Source organism: Gossypium raimondii, chromosome 6, assembly GCF_025698545.1.
Source record: "Gossypium raimondii isolate GPD5lz chromosome 6, ASM2569854v1, whole genome shotgun sequence".
NCBI lineage: Eukaryota > Viridiplantae > Streptophyta > Magnoliopsida > Malvales > Malvaceae > Gossypium > Gossypium raimondii.
Genome location: NC_068570.1, coordinates 53,652,427 through 53,670,054, shown reverse-complemented (window position 1 = coordinate 53,670,054; position 17,628 = coordinate 53,652,427). Strand labels below are relative to the sequence as shown.

At 33.1% G+C, this 17,628-nt stretch overlaps 1 protein-coding gene across 1 annotated transcript; it reads right to left on the bottom strand.

Moving 5' to 3' along the window:
• Positions 1-3,997: 3,997 nt before the first annotated feature.
• LOC105772264 (probable methyltransferase At1g29790) lies at positions 3,998-5,574 on the bottom strand. Its single transcript, XM_012593570.2, has one exon. It carries the CDS (start codon positions 5,524-5,526, stop codon positions 4,177-4,179), a length of 1,350 nt encoding a protein of 449 aa, XP_012449024.1. The 5' UTR covers positions 5,527-5,574; the 3' UTR covers positions 3,998-4,176.
• Between the last annotated feature and the right edge of the window lie 12,054 nt (positions 5,575-17,628).

Genomic DNA, 17,628 nt, shown 5'->3' with positions numbered 1-17,628 from the left:
TGTGGCTTTTTGTTGTCCTTGGGTTAGCTTCTTTTGGCATAAATCGCTTTCGCTCTTCAATTTGGTGCCTTGGAGGAGTTCTAAAAGAATCCTCACTTGAGTTAAGGCTGACTTAGGCGAGTTTAGACGAACGGATCGCCTAAGGCCACACGGATTGCTAGACGAAAGGTCTAGCCCCGTGACACACACACACCGAGGGGCAGTCAGCATGATAAGTGCTTCCACGCACACCCATGTTCTTACTCATATATTACCATAAGCCATATATTTAAATTCTTTATATTATTAAAAGTTCAAACAAATAAAGGGACATAAAGTAATCACTTTCTTTTTATTATCAAGCATATAGCCAACTTTGAAAAAGGGTTCATGTGATATTAGTGTATACATATAACTAAATCTCCATTTTTGTAACAACATACACATATTTCCAATTATTAAGTTGACATTTTGAATGGTATGTCAATTCTATCGACAACTGGTAAAATTAGCAAATTAATCACCAAATTTACCATGATGTCATATTTACATGCACATTAATACCATATTTCACAAATTTCACATGTATCAAATCACATTTATTAACGATTCCTTGACAACCAAATTCTCATAACACATTTTTAGTTAATATGACACATATGGCTAAGGTTCACCAAGCCACAATTTTTCAAACCACTTATTTCTAACATTATTAAGCCATGGAAACTAAACATATTGGCATTCAAGAACAATCTCATATTTTATACATCCTTTTCACCAAATTCTTAAACATATTAGTATAAGAGAAGTATGAGCATCCAAAGGTACTTACCTCTTGGATGTAAAAATATTCAAAATCAAGCTTCCAGCACTTGAATCCATCCTTAAACAAGTTATTTCCTCATATTTCTCTACACAAAAATATAATAAAAATCAACATATAAGCTTTCCAAACTTTCTCATAACAACCAAACTCAAATATCAAGCTAGGAGTGAAAAACACCATTACTAACCTTATTGGAGCCTTTTCTCTCTAGCTTCAACATTCTCTCTCAAGAACCCACGAAATCATTGCTGAAAATAGAATATTTGAAGGTGGATTCAAGCTTAGAGATGAGTTTCTGATGCGTTGCAAAACTAATTAAAAATTTGACTAAGGCAAGTGCACCTATCAATTAATAGTATAGCTATGGTGAAAAAAGATATTGTTCCCATGAAGACTAAAAGTACTAGTAATCACTGTTTTTCTATTATTTAACCGAATAATTCGAGTGATTGATTAAAAACTAAAATTAACTAAATTAATTAACTACGAATGCGACAAAGAACAAAATACGAAAATAATCGAGTAACAACCAAGAAGCAAAATAATACCCAAGAAAAAATCCACCTAGATTTCATCTGTCATTATCAATCTAAATTATGTAATTTCTTTACATAATATCTTGATCCGTAGAAATCCTTAAATTATACTAATATCTCTTTCGAGAGTAAAAGCAACTGACTCTAGGTTGATTAATTGAAATTTCTTTCTAATTAGAACCCCTATTATCGCATTAGCCCGATCTATAGATTCCCCTATTAGATTTGACTCTAATTTAGTAGATTTATAACGTCCTATTTCTAGGATTGCATGCAACTCCACTTAATTACGCAAGATCTACTCTTAAACAATGTCCATTCCTCCTCTGATTTAAGCACATCAAACATTGATCAATAATCTAGAAATATCAAACCAAGAATTAAGCACACATAATTGAGAACAAGATCTAAGTATTTATTGTGTAAAATAAAAATCAAACGACAAAATTCATCATAGGGTTAATCTCCCTAAGCATTTAGAAAATTAGTTCATGCTTGAAAATAAAAACATCCAAAATACAGTATAACCGAAAGAAATAAAGAAACTCATGATAATCTCCTAAGAAATCAAATGCGAATCTTCAATCTTGACGAAAATTTGCTTCAAAATCCGCTTCAATAGTGTTTTTCGAGTTGTTTTCTTCAATATTCTATGACGACCCACTATTATCTTCTTATTTTTGTCATATATACGTCTTAGAATGCCTGAAAAACCTAAAAAACGTGATTTTCCACAGTTTATGGTACAAATTTGCGAAATCGACAAGGCTGTGTTGAAGGGGTCAGTTTGTGTGGCTCTTGTAGCTTGCTCTGATTTCCAATTTTCATTTTTTTTCACTCCTTTTACTCTCAAATGCTCTATTAAGCATAAAAACATGAATTTAAAGGACTAGGAGCATAAAATTCACAATTACATTGAATAATCACTCAAAAACGTATTAAGAACGATGTTAAAATATGTTACTTTTAGCACTTATTAGTTTCCTAATTGATTTTAGCAAAAACTCAAGGTTGGGGTTGCTAGATTTTGAGAGATTTGAAGAAAAGTGGCAAGGAAAAGAAAGTTTTTCTCTCTTCTTCCATGGATCAACTAACAAGGTTGGAGGAAGGGGATTTTTCCTCTTTCTTTTCTTTTTAATTTATTTAAAACTTGTGATCCATGATCAATATCTTCACATAAGTCACATCCAATTGTTCAAAGTAATTCCAAATATAATTTATCTTATAAAAAATAATATTTCCAATATATAATTTTTAAGAAATAACCAAAAATCTCTTTCACAGCAAAATACCATTTTACTCTTTTTTTAATCTCTTTGCACAAGTTTTTCACATCAAATAGATATTTATCAACTAAATTCTCATAAATCATGTTTAAATCTTATTAATAATCCTTGGATGGTGGAAGTTACATTTTACCCTTTTCTTGGTGAAAATAAAATTTTACAATTTAGTTCTAATACTTTCACATCTTTCTAGTTTGGTCCCAAAAGTGAAATTCACCACACCAATACACATTAAAAATTAATTCCATGCCAAGTAATCAATAATAATTCACATATTTTTTATAAACAAAAGAAAAATTCACATATTCTCTTTTTGGTCAAATTTGTACTTTAGTCCTCCGATTTTTCAAAATTTGCAATTTGATCCATTTTCCACATTCTCACACCCATAATTTTTTCCATCGGTTTTCATTTCCGATATCTTGCATGAAAATTCTCTAATTGACTCATTTAAAATTTTTTTTCAAAATTTCATTATATCTAATCTCGGAAGAGTGCCATAAGTCAAACTGAAAATTTTAGGGCATTATATGAAGCATCTTAAGGACACCTACTTCCTTGAACCTTTTGTTTTCTTCTTTGATGAAGAAGGTACATTTGGTCCTCATTTGAGCAAGTAGTTCTACAATGGGGACATATCCTCTGGGTTAGTTTCTTCATTATCTTTAGACTCAAGATTCAAAAATGTTTCTCATAATATTCCTTTTCCTATTAGAAGCATCAAGGAACAAAGGCTCCTCTCCTTCTCCAACATTCTTTCTTGCTTCATAAGTGGCTTCGATTTCCTTTACAATAGATGCTCTCGTTCGTCTAGCTTAACTAGTAGCTAAAAACCAAAACTGCCTCTAACTTAATATAATCTCTTCAAATGAGTGATTTATATGGACTATCTATTTTATTTATTATTTATCTCAAAAATAGTTTATTTAATTAGAAATACAATAATCATTATTAATTATCTATCAAGGTTGATGTATTTTAATTAGAATAGTTTAATTTCTTGATTATCTCTTAAGTAATTTAATCTAATTTATAATAATAACATCATCATTTTCTTTGACACATCAACAGTTTATACTTGACACAAGGCCACCCAAGTTTTCTTGGTCTTAGTGGAATATTAAAAGATTGAGATAAATATTAAATTTATACATAAATTTTGACTTAGTGTAATTATACACAACTTGAATTGTGGTTCATATGTATATATGAAATTAATATAATTGTTTATGTATGTGATATATCAACGTAAAATTATGTTAATTAGATTATGTTGTTAGTGATTTGTGAAAATTGAATAAAATCAATCACATGAAATTAAAGTTTATGGATGTAACAAATAATAAAGGCGTCCAAATAAGAAATCCTAGTAAGATTATAAATTGCATTTATTTTTATTCATTCGTCTGAGTGACAAATATGGATATGTTTAACCTTGCTGCGTCTGGATGTCTTTGATTTATTGCTTCCAGCAAATACAATTGTTTTTCAGGTGAAATCCTGCACATTTTACAACAATATCCTCGAGTAAAACGAAAAAGAAATCGAGTTAGGTCATTGGTTTTTCCAACAACGCTGACAAATACCACTCATTCTTGTCAACTCCACGATCTACCTTTTTCCCAACATTCCACCTTAGTTTCGTAAACCCAATTCGATCAAACATTGGAGCATAGGTTTGATTGAGCTGCGATCCCTGACAGAAAAAATGGTCAAGCCAGAATAGCCCCCCTGGTCTCAACACTCTGTATATGTCATACAAGGCGAACTCCAACATTGCATCTGGGATCCAATTGCTTAAAATATGCATCGAATGCACTATATCCAATGTGTTCTCAAAGAATGGAAGCCTCTGCGAAATGCTAACATGTATTGGGATCAAGCCCCTGGATGCAATGAAACTATTGAATGGTCCATCCAGGTTCATTGAACTAGTGATGATGGTGATGTTCCGCTCTCTCATCCTTGCTGCGAAAGTGCCACTCCCACCTCCAATGTCAAGTCCGATTCGAATACTCCCCGCTGGTTTCGTTTGAAGAACTTGATCGAGTCCATAATCTAATCCTCGATCGTAAAGCCATCTTCGTTTTTCTCGGCCTTGCAAGTCAAAGCAGTCCTTGCAGTCGACGGTCCCTGGAAAGTTTTTACGGTCAATGAGGCATTGGTAACTTTTGCAAGTGTAGGTATCCCAAATGATGCTGGTATCTGGTGGGGTTGCCCAAAGGCTATCAGGAAATGGTGTTGGCTCAACATAACCGATGGGGGATTTGGGGTGGCATCTACGGCGAGGGAGTGGTTCACACCCCTTGAGCAAAAGCTTTTGAGCAAAAACGTCATCCATAGGACATTCGCCACCAATATCATATGTCATGTACTGAGCCAGCTCCTTTTGAAACCTCAAGCAGGCTGCTCCAACAGGCGGATAGATCTCATCAGATGCCATCCTTGGGGAGTATCCTAATGGGAGCTTGTGAGGGAGAATGGCAAGCTTGAGTTCATCAGACAAGGAAGCAGTAGGAGGAGGAATGCCGAAAACATTAGTTTCTTCGTCGACTGGTAATGAAGGCTTGCGTTCACGGGTGATCTCAATAACGAGATCTCGCACAAGAAAGTTGGTGGAATTGATCTTGTGGTGCAAGTCAGCAATAAGAGAGTAGCTGTCAAAGAGTTTGGACTTTGTAGAGTTGAGCTCCTGCAAGAGATGAGAAATGGTTTCCTGGTGAAGAAAGAGATGGGTATGGGGGGTGTTAGATGATGATAAGCTGAAAGGAAGGCTAGAAAAGATAAAGATGGAGACAAGGTTGGTAAATATGAGAAGGAAAAGCATTTTAAGCATGAAGTAGAGATTGTTGTTGTGAAAAAATTGCTTTCTTGGATAGTGATCAGCTTCACTTCCCATGCTGCTGCTCCTTGATTTTGATTTCTTCAAAGGACTTGAGATAGAGAATATGGGGGGTGGAATTTTATGGATAGATTGGATGATGGGATTTGAAATTAAGCTAATTAATTTGGTCAGCTTCGATTCACGTTCTAATGGAGCTTCGTTCATTGTAATTCGCCGCCTCACACGGTAAAACTTTCAAATATTGTGATATCTTAATATTAAATAATAATTTCTATTTTCCATTACTACTATTCAATAGTGGGGCCCAGTAGAGTACTAGGGGCCATTGCCCAAGGTCTAAAATTGTTACCATTTAATTTTTTGTAAATATATTATATTTTTTCCAAAAATATAAGTAGTTCAAAATTTTGCAATTTTCTTTTTATTTATTTATTTATTATAGCCCTCCAAAAATATAAGTAGTCCCTCCAATATTTTTATAGTATTAAAAATAATATAAAAATTATTCATGATAAAAATAAAGAAAATTTTCTTGAAAAAATTAAACTATTTATGATAACTTTTGAATGACATTTTGTTAAATAATAAAAATAATATTTATTTAATATTTTTAAAAATAATATTTATAAGTAATATAATAATATATGTAAAAAGAAAAGAAAAGATGAACATATTCATGCCTAGCAAAAAGAAGAAAAAATTTCTTCATAATTTTCCTCCAAATATTAAGTTAGGGTATTTTTTTTCAAATTTTGTCATAGATTTTGAATATGTATTAATAGTTTTTATTTTAGCAAGTGCATTAAAAGTTGTCATTAAATGATATTGATAAAACTCAAAAGCTTATAAAATTAAGTGAAATATGTATGTTTTTGGATAAAAAATGATTAAGAGACAGTTTCTAACTTGTTAGAAGTGTAAAAACGAAACAAAATAGCTAAATAATGTTATAGTAAGTTTCGGCCAAAGTGAAGGGAAGGAAGAAAACTTTGGTCACTTTGTTTAAAATTACGTCAAATGATAGCTTGTGAAACAGTGAGCATTTTGGTGAAAACGAAATAAAAAATGGTTAACTGAGTCGAGAGTAATGTGAATTTCACATTTTTTTACCCAAACAATGCTTTGCAACAAAATGGAGGATGAATTTTTTTTTTTTTTACAGATGATCTTATTGTTTATATTGAGAGAGAGATTGCTCAAACTTTTAATTTATAATCTATATTTAGGGATTTTATTTCCTTGAAAGAATATTGTGCACAATTTTAAGTAATGATATGCTATTTTTTCTTAATTGTTCATTTTAAATAGGTTTTTTACCCAAATAATGTGAAAAAAATAATTAATTACCAAAAGGCACCACACAAATTATTTAGGAAAATGGGCAAAATTTACTGTACCCAGCCGGTATCGTTGACGTGTCAAGCAGAAACCCAAAGTTTCAGCACATCATTCATCCATCACTATCTTTTAAAAGAAATACAAATTTTTTTGTGTCCCCACTGTGTCAGGCGGCATCGGTGTGTATTTGGATGAGAATGAATTCATTTTTAAAGTTTGGGACTTAATTGTGAAAAATATACTTGTATTTGGATGATCAAATTTGGTTGATTTTGGATGACCATGAATTGGTTGCACTTAATTGATTGTCATGCTGGAATATTATTTCTTTTGAATCGATTATTTTTATGTTTAAACCGATTGTCATGTTAGAATACTGTTTCTTTTGAATTGATTGTTTATATGTTTAAATCGATTATCATGTTGGAATATTGTTCTTTTGAATAGATTGTTTACATGTTTAAATCAATTGTTGTGTTGGAATACTACTTCTTTTAAATTGATTGTTTATATATTTAAATTAATTGTTCCAAAATTAACATCTTCACTCCATGTACTGCAACTAGTTGACTGAAAAGAGGCTTAGCGTGCACTGCAATGGAAACTATACTTGTTAATAACTTGCACATGCTGTATTTGACAATCTAATATATATCAAGTAGAAAAATATGGGCGTTCTCTAAAAATAATAATATGTAGGCTCTGTAGATGTGCTTCCCCATTCATAAAACACACTCCTACCCCTTTATTTATTTATGGGATAAATTACGGAATTCTGTTCAATCTATTATTTTGTTTTTCATTTTAATATCATTTTGTTAAATCTTTATTTTGATGAACTAATCAATAATTAATTTTTTGTATTATATATGTTAAGTGTCATTAAGTTTTTAATGGGAGAATGGTGTGATAGTTAGAAAATTAATATAATAATAAATTTAGTCATCAACTTTGACATATTATATCAATTTAATTATAAATTAAAAAAATTAACCCTTAGATTTTATAAATAATCTCAATCTAATTACCAAAATTTACCGTCCTCTTTCACTTCCCCCAATAATTTACATCGTGGAGTAAAGATAAGATCACCCAATAATTTGTTGAAAATGATTTCAGGGTCCGGTTCATGTTTCCCCAGTGCATCACAAGGTTTGCCAATTTATCCTTTGGCTGAAGAAAACATTGGTTCCATCTTCCCTCGAAGCTGGTTTAGTTTCAGGACCAGATCAGTCTCATTCAATCACTCTCCTCTACAATCTCTCCATCCTGAAAGATAAAGTTCAGGAGGCTAAATCACTTGTTAGCATCCTTATACCTCCTGATCAAGCTCAACCGGAGTCAACTTCTTTAGCCGTCTCAAGCACAGCATCTTCCAACAGATGTCTCTTGGAACCGCTTCAGGTAACAATATCAACACTGAATAGCATCAGCAGCATGTTAGGGTGATTCCTGATAATCAGTGATATTTGTGGGTAACATTGTTCAAGAAAAAGGGCAAAGCTTTTATTCTAATGCTGAAACGATTAGCTGGTATGACGACCACTGCAATAATTACCGTAACCACAACAATGGCAATAATAGGAATCGAAGTTTACGAGTTAGTAATGACGATAAGCTGGAAAGGAAAGAATTTGTTGAATTGCCTCGAAGAAATGAAACTAGTGAAGGGTGTGAAACGGTTTCAGCTAAGAATTATGACAAAATCGAATTGGATGTCTCAAACTTTACCATCGATTTAGTCCAATTTTTTACTCTACTATATTGGGCATCTCATTAGTTGTAATACTTTATTTTTTTTCTTAATTTAGCAAAGTCTAGTGTTTGCCAGGATTTCTTTTCTTTTTATCTAAGTTGGCTTCCCCAAGTGGGGAGGAGGTAAGCAACTTTTAAGGGTTAATTTTTTAATAAATTATCACTAAATTTAGCCATCAACTTTTATATATTATATCAATATATACATTAGAAAAATATTGAGATGCCTATATGTTGGGTCCGGTGTCCTAACTATAATATTTTCATCTATGTACACTTGTATTTTTTAAATAAATTAGTTTAATAAAATTACTCTTGAACTACATTAATACTCTTTGTATATTGTCCTCAATGATTTTTACATGCAAAGCAAAATGGAAGCACGTATTAGCTCTGTAATACCCCAAAAATTTTTACATAAGATATTATCTTTAATATAATAAATTAAAAAATAAAACGACAAAAGGGAAATTTTGGAGTTATGTCAACATTGGGAAGTATATTATGACATATTAGTTCAAGAAAGGATTAAATCGCAAAAGTGAGAAAAAAATTTGTTGCTCAAGAGTAAATACTCAAAATTTGAGGGGTTAAAGTGTAAATATGAAAAAGTTGAAGGACCAATGGTGTAAATATTTTAAGGGTGGAATGATATAGAAACTAAGGAAAATGGATGGATTAGGACCAAATTGAAAAAGGTGAAGAATTTTGAGGGACTAAATCGTAATTTTACCAAATTAAATGATGACTTAAGGATGAAATTTTAAAAGATCATAAAGGGAAAAATGGTCAATTAGAAGAGAGAGAAATCTAGAAGATAATGATGATGTTGGAGATATTTTAGATTAAATAAATAAATAAATATTAGTTTATTCATATTTTAATTTGATTTTTTTAAATGATATTTTGTTATTTTATTTAGTATATATATAAGAAAAGGAAGATGAAGAATCATCCAACCCACCATTTTTCCCATGCACCAATGTGAGAAAAAGAGAGAAAGAAAGAAAGTTTTGCTTTCTTTACAATTTGGTCATTCCACCAAAAATTCACCATTTTCATCTAGAAATCAAAAAAATTTCCATGTCCATCAAGAGAGAAAGATAACAAGGAGACTATGGGGAGTTAGAATATCAAGTTAGATTCAAGAAATAGAAGCTGGAGGAGAGAGAAAATTAAGTTAAAGATTGAAATCAATATGACAAGGTAAGAACATCAAGATTTTAATATATTTTTAAGTTTGATATTATTGAAAAAGTATGGAAATGATGTTAATGTAAAGTTTTCAGATATATGGTCCTATGTTCTTGATATGTTAGTGAAGAGAAAATAAGAGAAAGTGATGAGAAATAGTGTAGAGAAAGAAAATAAGGGTGTTATAAACATGGTAATAAACATCTTGCACTAAAACAGTTTTGGATGAAACAATAGGCTAAATTTGAAAAATCACCATAAATTATGGAAATCGAATTAGAGGATGAAAAAATATGGAATTAAATATTATTAAGTATAGCTTCTCATAGAAGAAATAGTGTAAGTAATGGAATTTTAAATCATGATATATAATAAATTTTGTGAGATAAGGTCAGAATGAATTCGGGTTCCCTGTTCGACTTTGGAAAATAATAAAAATTGAATAAAAATAATTAGAGACTTAAATTTATATTTTTAAAATCCTGAATGAGTCTATTTTCAATAGAAACAAATGGGAACATCATTCGAATTCTGTACAAAGAGATAATTAATTTTTAGTGAAGAGGGGTCGGAAGTGTCAAACAGTGAAACATGAGAAACTTTAAAGAATAAAATGTACTTATTGGATAAACCAAAAATTCTGAAAATTTTATGGTAAGAAGATATGTGAGTCTAGTTTTAGAGAAAATTCTCAGATCTCAATTCGGAGTTCTGTAGCTTAAGATATAATTAATTTAGTGACTATGACTCAAGTGAATAGCTTGTTATGAGTAAATAAGTAAATAGTGGTATTATGTATATATCAAGGATGTGGAATGGAGTGGAGGAGGAGGAAAATATATATGTGAATATTCAGCTAATATGAGTTTATTTTAGAATAGCTAATTTACATGTTTTAGGTTCAGAGACTAAATTGAATAAAAGTAAAATTTTAAGGGTAATTTTGTAAAATGTCAAAATGACCAAATTGCATGAAATGAATTTTTATTATTTAAATTAATAAATTTAATGAAATATTAGTTTAGATCAAGATTGGGTGGAAATTCGAGGAAAATGAGAAATTACCAAAATGTCCCTGAATTTTGGTATTTCTATAATTTAGCCCGGTAAGTTCGTGTAACTTGAATTATATTCTTAAATGCTTGAGATGTTTGTTATTGATGTAAATATGGTTTGAATGTTCATTGTATGGAAATTGATGAAACATTGGTATATTTGATAAAAAGGGGAAGAAATCCCGGTTGAATGGAAGGAAAATTCGATGGATCTCTGAAAAGGAATTTAGCCCGGACGGGTGATCCTATTCTGATATAGGCCTCTCGAAGAATATGTGGAAAATGGATTTAGCTCGGACGAGTAATTCGAATTAGGGTCTGGATTTTGCCTGGACTAGTAATACAGATCCAAGCTTATTAGAGTAATTGTCATTGCAGGGGATTTAGCCTGGACTGGTAATCTCGACAATACTCTATGAGTTTATATTACAGGGGATTTAGCCTAGACTAGTAATCCCGCTGTAAGGATGAGGTTCGTGGGAGTGTGCTCTCTGAAATGGAAATGTGCACACATGAATATGAATTGACGGACCCAGATTTGTACACTAAAAGTGTACCTCTGAAAATCCATCGAAATTTCCACGAAATTCAACGGGATAAATATGGAAAATAATAAGGGTAATAGAAAACATGGAATTGAATTATTATTGGAAATATATTATCGAATTTAATACCCAGTTTGGATTGAACGCGGGATTGAGTACAATCGTTCTATGCCAAAGGATGAATTGACGGCAAATTACCCAAGTAAACCGAGGTTCAGCATTTGTTGCGGACTTTCATGTTTACTATCTGTTTAGCTCTCATGAGCTTAAGTTCAGCCTTCGGGCTTCTGAAAATGATGTACTCATATCCATAAGTTGTTCTTCGAAAGGTAAAATATCGGGAGTTGTCTTGAATGGTAATATAATTATTTATATGATGCATTGAATTGGTAAGTATTTAAGTGAAAATATGCTACTTCTCATGAAAAAGTATTAAGGTTTAAATTAAACAATTTTCTTATAAAATGACTTATCATGTGATCAGTTTGGCAAAGGCTTTGGGTAAATGCACTAGCTTGTGACCATGGTTGAATGATATGTTTATGACTTGTGTGACATGCATATGGAACAAGCGTGGAAAGTAAAGAAATGCAAATGAAAATAAATAAATTATCAAGAGTTAAAGTTATATAAAATCCTACTAAGCTTGGGATAATATGTTTAAGTGATACTGTGGATTTATTCACCTTGTAAGTTGATGAATATAGCTTCATGGATATTGTGGTATCAATATTGGGTTACCCTTGATATGTATAGATTTCATATTTTAAAAGAACTAATATGATTAAAGACTACACGAGCTTACTAAGCATTTATTGCTTACGTATTTTTTTATTTACCCTACAGATTATCGGAAGCTCGATTGGGTTGGAAACTTGTCGGAGATATATCACACTACCCATTGGTTTTATCGGTAATTTTCGATGATTTGATTCTAGTTATAATGGCATGTATAAGTTAATTTAGCCAACATTGGCTCATTAATATTTTGATTTTGGTTGGTTTCAAATATGAATACTAGATGAAATGAAATGTCTGAAAATTAATCTGTAAATTTCGGTAATGCTCTATAACCCTATTCTGGCGATGGATACGGGTTAGGGGTGTTACAAGCTCATTGGTTATCTAATGTTTAACTAATACAAAATGATATTATGTGGTCAGATCGTACGACAAAAAGACAATTTATATTAGTAGATGAACCTGAACATGTCATTAGTTTAATCAGAAATGAGCAAATTGGTTGAAAAAATAATATGCCTTCTATCAAGTCTAATTGGAGAGATGCTTTGTCTTGAGCATTGGAGTAGATGATTCCCAGAAGATAGAAAAATAGATGTGACTGATTGAACTGACAGTACATCAGATAGGACCCAAGTAGAATATATTCTGAATCCGATTATGGATTATTCACTTGTGACATTCATAGTGTGACATACCTTAATACTGGGTGGATGATAGACTGTGTATGCATGACTCGTATACTTTTGATACGACCACACCCCAAGCGCACTTTTGGACCAGCTTCGCATCGCAAGCAACCCCATGCGAGCTGAATTAGCTCAATTTTATTTCGTTGAGCTCCATTTAACTCATTTCTAGCTCCAAGAGCTCGAATAAGCTCAAACTTGGCTTGGTTTTTATTTTATGCAATTATTAGTTGCTGGACTAAGTTAAATAAAATAGTTTAATTAGTTTATTCAGTTCAAAATAATTGTTAGTATTTAATTAGTTTAAAATCTGGACATTTTAATTAAGTGTGTTAATTATGTCTTATGTCAATGCATGTTTTTAATTTGTTCAAATTATTACACAGCATAAATGTGTTTGCTTTATTACAATTAATTAATGTGTCTTATTGCTGATTTATTATGTCCAAGTCCAGCCGAATTTAAGTTTAATAATTAAGTTGTTTCAAACATGTTTTAATTGTGTCCTAAGGGATGCCAAATTAATGTGTCTAAAATGAATCTAATTTATTGGATGAATTTGCTGCAAGTACATCATACTTGGACGTCCTTGGTGCATGAAAGAATTAAAAGAAGGTACATGAAAGGGACAACACATGTATGTTTGGGAAATTAAAGTTGGCTTCTGTTTGAAGTCTCCTAAGTGACCATTCGGCCAAAGGAGCTGCTGTTTCCTACTTCCAAGCTGCCCATTCAGCGAAATTTAATTCTTTTCACATTGCTGGGCAAATGTTCACACATAATGGCTGTTCGGTTCAAAGCTTACACCTCAAAAAGGCTGATCAGTAACTCCTTAATTGTTGGTCACTTTCCAGCAATAGTTGCAATATAAATGAGCTTATTTAAGCCTATTAAATGAACCTAGCTACTGCCATGCACCTCTCCAAGCTTCCAAGTCCATTGTTCATTCTAAAAGATGTCCATTCAAGCTCATATTCAGCTAAATCTTGTTAGCTTAATTAAATAGATTCATTTGCTTAGTTTTTAAGGATGCATGTGACTATTCGGCTAGCTTAGGCCCTACTTATAAATAGTTGAAAATTTCATTTTGTAAGGGACTTTTTGGGATATTTGTTAATGAATTGCTGCCGAATTTGTGAGGCATTTTTCTCTCAAATTTCGTTCGAGACCCATGAGACTTATCTAGCTTCTAGTGGCGTCTTTCCGAGTCTTTTCTGAACTTATCACTCCCTAAACCCGAGTGTGGCATTCAACCTTAATACCTTTGGTTCATACTTTCTTAAGTATCGGGTCAAGGTTTCCAAATGGCCAATTCTGACTCTTTTAGGTACTATAAGTTTCGGGTCAACACTCTTCTTTAGTGTTGGTTCATCATTGACCTTTTTGAGCCAATTTGGTCTATTTCATTTTTAAACCATACCATTTCGTATATATACCAAAACCATTCCATTTGAAAATCTAAATTGTAAACAACCAAATTCAAACTGCATCCTTTCTATCCTAACCTTACACATTATTCCTTTCTTATATACGAATCAACTTTCTTTCTGTAAACTCGAACCTAGCCTATTTTCTTTTAACTCTAAGAACAAAGCATACTTCTTCATTTATCGATCGGGCAACTAAACGACTCGGAATCATCCACTAAATCGAGGTCATATCATTTGGTATTAGAGCTAGTTAAAATGAGAAGTACGAGCACTCAAAGTCATTCCGGAATAGGTACATAAAAAAAAGTTCGAAAAAAAAGGAATTTTTGAAATTTAAAAAAATATATACATACGAATTTTTAAAAAAAAGTGAATTGAAAAAAAAAACAATTCGTGAATTAAAAAAAAAGGAGTGTTTGTGTTTCAAGTGTTGTGCATTGAGAAGTTGTTCGTTTCTTTGTAAGACCGATCATTCCCTAATATTCTTCTTTCTTTTTACGCCACACTTAGTTGAAACCCAACTTTGTTTTCTTTAGCCTACCTATAACCCTAACATCAATCCGTTGTAAACCCCTTTGAAATCGACCCTCTGGACTAAGATAAGTCACAACGAGTCGCTTACGAAATCACGAGAGGAAATTGAGTGGAAAAAGGCACGAGTGTGTGAGCACATTAGAGTGGAGGTAAAAGCCGAAAAACGAGCGCAAACACGAGTGTGAGTGACACCAACTTTTTCTTTTCGAGAGAACCGTGAGGTTTTTTGCTGTGAGGTTTTCTATTTCATGTCTCAAACCCCTGAACAAAACATGGCAAAAGGAGGTGGAAGACAACCAATTAGAAACATTGCACCCGGAGGAGGCGGAGTGCCAGATTGAGCTCAACAAGCCATGTTGCAAGAATTTCAACGCATGCTCCAAAACGAGATGGAATCATTTAACGTGCGATTGGAACGAGTCGAGGAGAGGACTCAACAAGAACGTACCCCACAAGGGCCATAAAGAGAACGAGGCCAACCGGAGATCAATCAAAAAGACCTCTATGACCTAAGTGAAGCCGAAAGTGATCAAGGGTCAAACCAAAGCGACAGGCAAAGAGGTCCAAGAAATCGAGGCAACTGGGAACGAGGACGTGTGGATGATGACTTGAAGAACATTAAACTAACTATTCCACCTTTCTATAGCCGTTCAGATCCAGAAGCTTATTTGGAATTGGAGAAGAAAATTGAATTAGTGTTCGAATGCCACAACTATTCCGAGGCCAAGAAAGTCAAGTTGGCGGCTATTGAATTCTCAGATTATGCCATGATTTGGTGGGATCAATTTGTCACTAGTCGACGACGAAATAGTGAACGTCCTATCCAAACATGAGCCGAAATGAAGGCCGTAATGCGTAAGAGATTTATACCTTCTTATTATCATCGTGAACTTTACCAAAAATTGCAGAATCTTACGCAAGGAAATTGAAGTGTGGAGGATTATTTTAAAGAAATGAAGATAACTATGATACGTGCGGACGTGGAGGAAGATCGAGAGGCGACTATGGCACGATTTTTGGCCAGAATTAACTGAGAAATAGCCAACATCGTCAAGTTGCAACACTATGTAGAGATCGTCGACATGGTGCATATGGCGATCAAAGTCGAGAAGCAACTCAAAAGAAAAAGGTGTTGTTCGTGGCTATTCAACTTCGAATGCACCAAAGTGGAATCAAGGCTCAAACAAGAATGCCTCTGAAAATCAAGAGAAAGAACCCGTGGTGCCTGTGAAGTCTACCAAGTCTTTGTCCGAATCTAGCAAAGTGAAGGTCATTGAAAATAATCAAACTCGATCCCACGATATTAAGTGTTTTAAGTGCCAAGGGAGAGGGCACATAGCGATTCAATGCCCGAATCGTAACACGATGATCGTGCTTTCCAATGGTGACATCGAATCTGAGGGAGAGGAAGGGCGAAGAGAAACTGTACAAATGTAGCAAGCACGCTCTTGGTGGATAAACTTGCCTTGTCAACTACTAAACACCCGAGTCCCTACAAGCTGCAATGGCTCAATGAGGGTATCGAACTAAAGGTAACCAAACAAGCCCTTGTTGCATTTTCCATTGGAAAGTACCGTGATGAAGTCCTCTGCGATGTAGTACCCATGCACGCGGGACATTTGTTATTAGGAAGACCATGGCAATTTGATCGGAGAGTCAAACACGACGGATTCACAAATCAATATACTTTCAAGAACCATGGTAGGAATGTAACTCTAGCACAACTATCGTCACAACAAGTGATGGAGGACCAGCAAAGAATTAAACAATCCATGGAGAGGTTAAAAAAAGAGAGTACAGAATCAAAAGAGAGAACGGAGGAAAAATTGAGTGAAAAGAAGTCTAGTAGTGAAGCAAACAAGAGTGGAGGGAAAGAAAAAGAAAGTGAAAGAAACTTGAGTGAGAGAAAGAAAAATGTTTTGATTAACCGTTGTCTTCATGTTTCTTCATCCTTTCAGGTTAAACCAAGCAAGGAATTACGATTACATTATATTGCGGAGGAGAGAAGGTTTGTGTTGATAGAAAAAGGTGATATCGAATTTTTTCTTCCTATTTTTAAAGGTAAACAAGAAATGACTTTGGAAAATGCTAAGACATCCTTGTCTTATTCGCATGTTGATGAACACTTTGTTGATGCTTTGATCTTTGAAAAATATTATTTTCCTGATGGTATTGGTTGTTTGTCCTTAACTTGCAATGAAATGCATGTTTTGAATGTTCAAGATGAAAGCCCGTATAAATTGTTCATTCTAACTGAACATGTTGAAAAGGTATGGAAGTGTATTTTTGATTCTGATTGTGTGTGAAGATATTTGATTGACTATCATTTGAATCAATTGAGTTTGCTTAGTTGTAATAATGGCAAGACGAGACTGATTGACAATTTGAGATTTGCAAGTTTTGACCGAATGAGTCCAAGGGTTCATGATCGATTGAATAAACTTTTCATGTCTTGTGGATGTAAATTGAGCTTGAATCCTTTGCATTTTCTACCGCCGAACATGGGGAGTCCATTTGAGAAGGTAAGATCCTTTTATATTCTTAGACTTAGCAATGGTTTAATTGTTCAAGTTCCAATTGACATTTCTGCGCAAGTTTGTAAGTCCTTCATTCGTTGTGCCCCCAATTCTTTTCTTTATTATATAGATCACATATTTATATGTTATATTTTTTTAATAATACAGATTTTTTTACAATAACGTTCAACTATTGCGATTTGGGCATGACCGGCTTGTATGGCTTGGGTTCCTACACCATCCGCACAACTTTTGTTGGCTGGTTGTTTCTCGGATATCCATATTGTTACGTATTCTAGTCGAGCAAGGTCGACCCTTTAGTTTGTGACATAGTTCTCTATCCTGTAATAGCTTAAAGG